General features: G+C 37.1%; 1 protein-coding gene across 1 annotated transcript; it reads right to left on the bottom strand.

Moving 5' to 3' along the window:
• Positions 1 to 8423: 8423 nt before the first annotated feature.
• Positions 8424 to 9032, bottom strand: LOC145139925 (uncharacterized). Its single transcript, XM_079073582.1, has one exon. The coding sequence runs from the start codon at positions 9030 to 9032 to the stop codon at positions 8424 to 8426; it is 609 nt and encodes a 202-aa protein (XP_078929708.1).
• Positions 9033 to 10677: the final 1645 nt, after the last annotated feature.

Raw genomic sequence — 10677 nt, forward strand, 5'->3', positions numbered from 1 at the left:
TAGTGAGATAGTGAGCATCACAATTATGAACAACCTCAGAAGGTACACATGGGATGCTGCTGTTAGACCCAATAGTAGAAGAATTCACAGAAAAGGTCTACTTTGATTATTATTTTCATTTCTAGGTTTAAAATCCTTCGGATATCCTCTAAACTTATAACATCTATTAACAGAATGACCTTTAAGACCACAATGTTTACATTGTAGTCCCTGATTTTTGGACCTAGTTTAACATTGTGCCTTTTTTAACTCATTGGATTTACTATTAAAAACCGAAAATTGTGATTTTGAAGAACTAGAGGAACCTAGAGAACCATTATTTTGAAGAGATTCTTCCCTAGAAAGAATAGAAAAAGCAGATTTAACATTCGGTAAGGGTTCCATCAAAAGAATATGACTTTTGACTTGATTATAAACTGTTGGATAAGGTGTCTAAGTCCATAGCTATATTTGGTATGTATTTGACCCGACCCGGCATGGTCCATTTGGGTTGAATTTCACCAGAACAATTTGTATGGATAATCTTTTGAGAATAGTATATTTATGATTTATTAATATATTATAAGCTATAATATATTAATATGAAATCATATTATTTTCGTATTGATCAAGAATTAATTTGGAATTAATTTAGTGATCAAAATGTAACTAATTAGATATGGATTCTTTTATATATAGAATGGGCCAATGTTCATTTCAGATGGGCTAAGCTTGCATGGAAGTCCATGGATAGTCCATGGAGCATTTAACACATGGATCCTATGGAAATGAAAGGTCATGGGTACTAGGGTTTACATGGATGTAACCCTAATCCACCATACTATATAAAGAGGTCTTTGGCACATGAAGTGGCATTAGTGTGTGTGAGAACAAAGGTGGGCCGATTTCTACAAGTGCATACTATTCTCTCAAGTTTTCCAAGTTGTGTGGTGATTTTTGATTCCACTTGAGGCATCCACATTATTGGTGCTAGGCTCTTGAAGCCCCAAGCAATCAACTACAAGAAAAGGTATGTCATGCTACTAAGTTTTATATTACAAGTAACCCAAAACATGCTAATTATGATGTGAACCTTGGAAAAATCAAATTTGCATATATATATATATATATATATATATATATATATATATATATTAGAGAAAACATAGATCCAAGGTTTCTAGGCTTCCATGTACACCATAGGAGTGTTAGAATGCTAAAAATCCATTAGTGGTATCAGAGCCTAGGCTTGTTTTCATTATATTTGATGCAAATTGCTTGAAAAAGTCGAAATTGTGCTCACTGTTTAGTGGACTCGCCGAGTCCATGGGGGGACTCGACGAGTCCAAGGGAAAGTTCATCCTACTCGTTGAGTAGGTTCATGCACTCGGCGAGTAGGAGGCCCTGTGTGCAATTTTTCGAGTTTTGTTGCTAGAATTGGAGTAGAATCATTACCCTAAACTGTTTGGGACTTGTAATATCTGTTTTTGATGTGGTAATGATTATGCTAATCCATTTTCAATGATATTTATCAATGTTTCAAGTTTTATATATGTTTATATGATTCTTAAAATTTGTTGATATGAATGTTCCTGCTCATGAGTTTTATTAGATCATTGGAATTATTTGCAAATTTTTTTGTTAGTGTAATTCTTGATCTAAATGAAAATTAATGGACTCCATAAGTTGTCCTCAAGTTATGGAATTTGTAAAGTCTCACACACACTTTAATTCCAAACCCTAGAGTTTTAAAAGCTTAAAATTCAACCGTTATACTTTATAATATTATAAGTTAATAATATATATATATATATATATATATATATATATATATATATATATATATATATATATATATATATATATAAGATCAAGTCAGTCTTACCGTTAGTAGGCCTCATTCAAGAAGCCAATATATAAGGGGAGTATAAGGTTGTTGCCTATAAAATGGCAGCTTAATGGGTGTCCACTCTCACCCACCACTTCCTTGACTGGTGGAGGGTCATTAGCCGAATGGGTAGGACAAGGACTATAATTCTCATTAAAAGTATAATGATAAATATAAAGTAACTAACCTTTTATAAATTCACAATCTTAGTTACTTTGGAAAATGTGAATTTGGTGCTAACCCATGAAATTACACTTTGTACCTTACCAAGTCGTTAGTGGAGCGTGTGTGGTTAACCGACACACCAACATGGACTAGAAAGAGTGGCAAGGGGTTACTTAATGCTTATCATTGATTGGTGGAGCGCGTGTGGTTAACCGGTACATCGATTAGGTGATAAAATTAAGGGTACCAAGTTAGTTTCCATGGTTATTCGCACCTTGTTTGTGATCCTCGGCATCCTAGTCACAAACTTATGATGGGACAATCGAGATTTAAACATGCCATTGAAAAGTTCAATGAATCTCAAAAGAATCTAGGAATTTCAATTCATTAAAACTTAATAATTTATTTCGTTTTTTCATGGTGGAAATTGGTGAATCGTCATTCACCTACCTTCAAATATTTTATAGCTTGGATTACGACATCCCTCTTCCAAGTTATAAAGTATTGTGTTGTGTCCTAGCCTTAATATTACATTTGGATGTCTTAAAAACGACTCTTTATCTAATTTAAACTTTGTCTTTCTTCTTTTTCAGATGTTTTCCAACAATGCTTCTGGCTCGAACCCTAGCGGCTCCTTCTCTCTCATGAATCTTTGTGGAAGAGTCATCTTTGATGGTTCAAACTTTAATGATTGGATCAGGAAGATCAGGATGGTCACACGTTACGAGGACAAGGAATATGTCCTCGACAAGGAGCTGAAGGAACTTGATGAGTTGTCTGCTACTCCACAGGAGGTTGCTGATTATAGGGAACATGAGAAAGATGCCACCAAGGTAGCTTGTATCATGCATGTCACTATAGCACCTGAACTCCAAAAGTCCTAGGAGGACTTCTACCCTTTTGAGATGCACCAGGATCTGATGGAAAGGTACCATCAGAGTGCACGTTAAGAGTGGTATGAAATAATCGCCGCCAAGATGACAACCAAGATGAAGGATAAAGAGTCCATCACGGCCCACCTACAAAAAATGCAAAGATTTGTGGACTGTCTGCTCAAACTGAATGTGAACTTTGATGAAGATCTAGCTATTGACATCATACTACACTCCTTACCTCCCTGTTATGATCAGTTCTGCATGACTTATCATATGAATAAGGAGGAGGTCACCTTGAGCAAGCTTCAGGGACTTTTGAGGACTGCTAAAAGCAACCTCAAAGGGAAAAATGTTGTTTCTACTCCTACCACTGCCCCTGTTCTGGCAATCAGGCATGAAAAAGGGCACTGGAAGATTCATGAGAGAGAAGCACAATGCTACTCCAAAGGTGGTTCTGCTACACCCACTTCCAACCTAAAAGAAGCACAATGCTTCTATTGTCAAGAAAAAGGGCACTGGAAGCAAAGTTGCCCCAAGTACTTGCAAGATATAAAGGATGGGAAGATCAAGCCCTCCTTTGCAGGTATTTACACTATATTGTCTAATAACTCACCACATACTAATTCTTGGGTCCTTGATATAGGGTGTGGAATTCACATTTGTTCTGATTTGCAGGGACTAAGAAGAAGTGAGGAACTGGAGCACGGGAAGATAAACTCAGTCATGGGGAATAGGAAAGCATCACCTGTCACGAAGATTGGAGTTTACTCTTTATTGCTAAGTAGTGGGTTAACATTAGATTTGAATAAATGCTGTTACTCGTCTGAAATGGCGAGAAATATTATTTCTTTTCATGGCTTGTACAAACAAGGTTATAGTTTTTCATTGTTAATGAATGTGGTGCTATTAATGTTTTTTATAATGATGTGTTTTATTTTCAAGCACTACCTTGCAATGGTGTATATGAAGCTGTGAATTTTGTAGATAACTTAGGAAATAATGTATTGCATATTGATTCTTCCACTAGAAGCGCATAGGCCAAATCTAGAAGTCTGGAGTTTTGGAATCATTTGACTTAAAGTCAGATGATAGTTGCGAGTCTTGTTTACTTGGAAAAATGACAAAGTCACCCTTCACTAGTACTTGTGCAAGGGGTGAGGGTTTGTTGGATCTCATACACACAGATGTGTCTGGACCTTTCAAAACCGCCACAAGGGATGCTAATCACTTCTATGTGACTTTTATTGATGATTATAGTAGATATGGTTACATCTACTTAATCAAGCATAAGTCAGATCCTTTGAAAAGTTGAAAGAGTTTAAACAGGAAGTGGAGAATCAGCTGGGCAGGAACATTAAGATGCTTCGATCCGATCGAGGTGGTGAGTATCTTAGCACAAAGTTCCTTGACTATCTTAAGGAATGTGTAATTGTTTCATAATTGACACCTCCCAGGACACCACAGCTAAATGGAGTGGCTGAGAGGCGCAATCGAACCTTGTTGGACATGGTTCGTTCCATGATGAGTCGAGCTTCGTTACCAACCTCATTTTGGGGGTATTCCTTAGAGACTGCTGCCCATATGCTTAATCTAGTCCCTACCAAGAAGTTTGCCAAAACACCTCACGAGATGTGGACTGGGAAACTACCCACTTTAGACCACATCAACATTTCCGGTTGCGAGGCTTTCGTGAGGCACGAGACTCACGATAAGCTCGAACCTCGAAGTGAGCGGTGTATTTTCATCGGCTAACCATAAAAATCCTTTGGTTACCTCTTCTACAGACCCAGTGAGAATGTGGTATTTGTGGCAAGGAGAGGAGTCTTTCGTGCGAGATAATTCATAAGCCAAGGAAATAGTGGGAGGCAAATTGACCTTGAAGAGCTTCATGAGTCAAGCGGTGAAGGAACCTCAAACCCTAGCAATCAACCTGAGGAGGAAACTCCTGTTGAATCAACTGACGAGCCCATACCTCTGAGGCGTTCCACTAGAGTTAGGAATCTACCTGAGCATTATTATGGTTTCCATATTACTGCGGAAGGTGATACATTTATCAGTGATAGTACAATGGTAAATCTGGATGAACCTAACAACTATAGGGAAGCCATGGCAGGCCCCGAGTCTACTAAATGGAAAGAGGCTATGGACAGTGAGATCCAATCCATGTATGACAATCAAGTTTGGAACTTGGTTGAAAATGTACCGGGTCGTAAGACAGTCGGGTGCAAAGGGATCGTCAAGAAGAAGACAAACATGGATGGGAAGGTACAGACTTACAAAGCGCGACTGGTCGCGAAGGGCTTTACTCAAACTCTGGTAGTTGACTATGATGAAACCTTCTCGCCAGTAGGGAAGATTAAGTCTATTAGAGTTATGCTAGCCATTGCTGCATTTCATGATTATGAAATATGGCAAATGGATGTCAAAACCGCTTTCCGCAATGGAAAGTTGGCTGAGGATGTTTACATGAATCAGCCAGAGGGTTTTGTCAATGCAAAGTACTCTGATAAAGTGTGTAAGCTTGAGAAATCCATATATGGATTGAAACAAGAATCTCACAGCTGGAATCTTTGTTTTGATGAAAAAGTCAAAGAGTTTGGTTTTTCGATAAGCGAGAATGAGTCATGTGTATATGTCAGAGCTAGTGGGAGTATAGTTAGATTTTTGGTGTTGTATGTGGATGACATACTACTCATAGGAAATGACATCCAAACTTTGGATGAGGTTAAGTCCTGGCTTGGGAAGTGTTTCGCTATGAAGGACCTTGGAGAAGCTACCTATATCCTAGGGATAAGGATATTGAGAGAGAGGAGTAAAAGACTAATTGAACTTAGTCAAAGAACTTACTTGGATAAGGTGTTGAAGAGGTTCAACATGCAGAATTCCAAGAAAGGCGACTTATCGATCCATCACAATGCCAGACTCAGTAAGACTTAGAGTCCGAGTACAGAGGCTGAGATAGCTGAGATGAGTTGATTACCGTATGCTTCCGCTGTTGGCTCGATCATGTATGTTATGACTTGTACTCGCCCTGATGTGGTATTTGCTTTGAGCATTGTCAGAAGATATCCGGGGAACCCTGGCAAAACCCACTGGACTATGGTAAAGAATATTCTCAGGTACATGCGAAGGACTAAGGACTGGGTCCTTAACTTCGGTGGGAGTGATGACTAGAGAGTGATAGGGTACAGTGACGTCAGCTTCCAGACTGATAGGGATAATTTCCGCTCTCAGTCGGGGTGGGTCTTTACTCTAAATGGAGGAGAAATTACGTGGAAAAGTTCCAAGCAGGAGACAGTAGCTAATTCAACTTGCGAATCTGAGTACATAGCAGCAAGTGATGCGGAAAAGGAGGCGATATGGCTGAAGAACTTCATTAGAGACCTTGGAGTTGTACCAGCTATAAAGGAGCCTATGGAGATTTTATGTGATAGCAATAGTGCGGTGGACTTATCCAAGGAACCAAGAGATCATGGCAAATCCAGACACATTGACAGAAAATATCACTTCATAAGACACAAGATAGAAGAAGAAATCATCGTGGCAAAGAGGGTATCGTCCGAAGATAACCCAACAGATCCCATCACGAAGGGACTGACTAGGGTTTAGCATTTGCAACATGCGAGGAGCATCGGGCTGAAGGACGATATTAGTTTTAATAATTAGATAGCTATTTCTAAAACTTGTAAAATGTATTTGACATTTGGTGATTAAATAAAAGTTGTTATTTGTTTATGAGTAAAGCGTTACTATCTTGTGTCAATCGTTTACTATTGTTTCAACTTTGCATGTTTTGACTTCCAGAATAATTACTTTATTCAAACTTTCCACAGTCAATCATACTTTGGAAGTAGGTATGAATCAAGACTGTCATGAATTGGGCTTGTAGATGTCTAAGGTGCTTAGACATAGCAAATGTTGCTGCAACATTTATTAGTGCTCATAAGTTCTGAGTATTGGATTAAACCCATACTCACTTGTATCACTTCATGGAATTTATCTCGAGTGATCGTTAGACGGAAATATCATATAAGTCTTCAAACCTAGAGATATGAGTTGCTGACTATGAGTTGGTTGTACATTGATTGTATGAAAACACATCAGTAACTTGATGTTATAAAACGTACCTTTGTGTATGATTCAACAAGTAGTTAGTACAAGCATATGAGTCAAAGTTTATCTGTTCGTTTTAGTCCTTGGAGGATTAAAAGCGATATTTGGGCCCCTCGATGATTTTTTTGATCTATGTACCGGTCCCGGTCAGAACCTAATTGATGTGTTCAATTTAGTTCTATATCAAGCAAATCAGAAATCGGGAAACAAACTGTTGGATAATAAGTACGACCTTGTTCTATGTATTTGTCTGACTGATGTCTTGAACAGAGGATTATCTGATCACTTATCTAAAGTGGCACTACATAGTGAGACGGTAATATCATATAAGTCCTACTTTGATTATTATTTTCATTTCTAGGTTTAAAATCCTTCGGATATCCTCTAAACTTATAACATCTATTAACAGAATGACCTTTAAGACCACAATGTTTACATTGTAGTCCCTGATTTCTGGACCTATTTTAACCCTGTGCCTTTTTAAACTCATTGGCTTTACTATTAAAAACTGAAATCTGTGATTTTGAAGAACTAGAGGAACCTAGAGAACCATTCTTTTGAAGAGATTCTTCCCTAGAAAGAATAGAAAGAACAAATTTAACATTGGATAAGGGTTCCATCAAAAGAATATACCTTTTGACTTCATTATAAACTGTTGGATAAGTTGTCTAAGTCCATAACTATATTTGGTATGTACTTGACCCGACCCGGCATGGTGCATTTGGGTTGCACTTCACCAGAACAATTTATAAGGATAATCTTTTTAGAATAGTATATTTATGATTTATTAATATATTATAAGTTATGATATATTAATATGAAATCATATTATTTAATTAATATTGATCAAGAAATAATTTAGAATTAATTTAGTGATCAAAAGGTAACTAATTAGATATGGATTATTTTATACATAGAATGGGACAATGTTCAATTAGGATGGGCTAAGCTTGCATGGAAGTCCATGGATAGTCGATGGAGGTTTTAACCCATGGATCATATGGAAATGAAAGGTCATGGGTATTAGGGTTTACATGGATGTAACCCTAATCCAACATACTATATAAAGAGGTCTTTGGCACATGAAATGGCACTAGTGTGTGTGAGAAAAAAGGTGGGCCGATTTCTACAAGTGCATACTATTCTCTCAAGTTTTCCAAGTTGTGTGTTGATTTATTATTCCACTTGAGGCATCTACATTATTGGTGCTAGGCTCTTGAAGCTCCAAGCAATCAACCACAAGAAAAGGTATGTCATCCTACTAAGTTTTATATTACAAGTACCCCATAAAATGCTAGTTAGGATGTGAACCTTTGAAAAATCAAAGATGCATATATATATTAGAGAAAACATAGATCCAAGGTTTCTAGGGTTGCATGTACACCATAGGAGTGTTAGATTGCTCAAAATCCATCATAAACATCATCAAGACCACTAAGAAACTGCATTAATTTCATTAGTTTAGAGTGATCATTAAGCTTGGTAGCAGCCTCACATACACATTCAGTTAAGATAGTTAAGCCATCAAATTCTTTCCACAAGGAATCAAGTTTATTATAGTAATCTGAGAGAGAATAGCCATTTTGTTTTAAAGTATTAATTTGTTGATGAACATTAAAGATTACAGACCCATCAGCTTTATTATATGTTTCAAACAACTCATTCCAAATACCCTCAGCTTTATCAGAATACACATGACTAGCATATATAGTTTCAGAGATTGATCCTAAGATCCAATTACACAAAACAGCATTAACATGCTCCCATTTGGAAGCTTTAGATGATTCAGTTTTCCCAAGAGTAAGAGTACCATCTACAAACCCTAGTTTATTCGTTGCGTTTAAGCCTCTTGTCATAGCACTACACCACAAGCGATAGTTCTCATTTCCAGTAAGTTTAATAGTTATGATAGAGGTTACAACATTATCAAATGGATGTACATATAAAGGATCATCAAAGTCAATAGGACTGTCTTTAGGAGTACTACTTGCTTCAGGAATATCACCATACATAATGAATCATAGAAGATATAACAAACCAAAGAGAACAAATAACAGACAACTATGTTGACTTAAAGTCCAGATGGTCACCACAGTATGGCGGGGCCCAAGACGATCAACACAGAGTTAAGAACAAACAAAACAACCATAGAACAAAAAACAAATAACTGGTGTACACAAGACAACCAGGATCACCCACGTCTACAACTAAAAAAAGAAAACAAAGGAACAAGAAACCCTCACGGTGCAACAGGCAAGGATGTTTATTGGAATCAACTCCCTAAATCCGTTCTCTTCAAGGGTTTATCGGAGATGAAATCCAACCCCAAGAGAGTTATTTCAGATTATAGGGATTGATCGATTAATCTTCAGAGTTTTAGCCAAATATCACAACAATAGCATTTCAGCAAAAAACCGAGCTCGCCGATCTGTAAGATCAAACCAAAACAACTCGCAGTACCAAGATCTTAACAAAAAAACATATTCAATTTTATGGAAATAAGAAACGACAACCCTAAAAGAATAGAAAACCCTAAAGCTTCACAGATTCAATCGCAAAAGAAAAAGAACCTTAAACGAACAAGAAATAATACCTTTCAACGAATCGTCAGGAAAGGAACACCAAATGATGAACGACAAACGAAACGTCAGGATCGAGAATCACGAGCGTTACAGCTCTGATACCATGTTGAAATAGACAAATCAAATATTACCAAGATCTTCATTTCTTAAATCATTTAAGGACTAAGAAACAGAAGGTTTTCACGATACTTACAATAGAAAATTCACTACGAAAACCCTATTCTACTCTCAAAATTATCACTCATCCTATTCTATATCAAATCTACAACTCATCTAACAGATGTATATACACAAAGTAGAACATAAATATTGATCATAACAGATGAAAGAACGAGAGAGATATAGAGACGATATCCTAACAGTTTGATCTAAAACGACTGAATGAAATGAACTCTGCAGTCTCTCTCTATCTTTATATCAAAATTCATGGGAAATGAACCAGGTTCGGGTTTATCTTGATCCACAAAAAGATTTGCGCACTTTACCTACAACTTACTTTTACACCAATATACAATCCAAACTTAACATAACAAACCCATTTCACATTAATAAGAAAAATAACAAATTTATGATTGTATTTAAAATATATATTATTTTTAACAAGCTTAGTGCCTCAATTGTTGCATGTAACAATCTAAATTTTTAAAACAAAATTTTCATTTTCAAACCACATAAAACTCAATATCACATTTATCAAAAACCACAAATGTATCAGTTGTCAAAACACAAATCAACAAATGACTGATAATATCCTAGAATAATCAAACATAATCTCGAACAGGTGTGTACTATCAATCCGGCGCCTTCGCGCGATCCTGAGAAGTACCTGAAACACATATCACACTACACGGTAAGCACTAAGCTTAGTAAGTTCCCCAAAATGCCACATACACAAATAGTAAGCCTCTAATGGCTATAGCTTGGTGTGGAACCTCCGGTCATGTGTCTCAGTGAAGGCCCTCCGGCCTCACAGCTCGGGTCGGACCCTCCAGTCCTATATCTCAGTGAAGACCCTCCGGTCTCACAACTCGGATTGGACCCTCCGGTCCTAACTCAGTAAGGCACAGAATAATAT

Source organism: Lactuca virosa, chromosome 9, assembly GCF_052849685.1.
Source record: "Lactuca virosa cultivar CGN04683 chromosome 9, Lactuca_virosa_CGN04683_v6, whole genome shotgun sequence".
Classification (NCBI taxonomy): Eukaryota; Viridiplantae; Streptophyta; class Magnoliopsida; order Asterales; family Asteraceae; genus Lactuca; species Lactuca virosa.

Coding starts and splice junctions, on each gene's coding strand:
- LOC145139925 (XM_079073582.1), bottom strand. CDS start 9,032: ATGTATGGTGATATTCCTGAAGCAAGTAGTACTCCTAAAGACAGTCCT.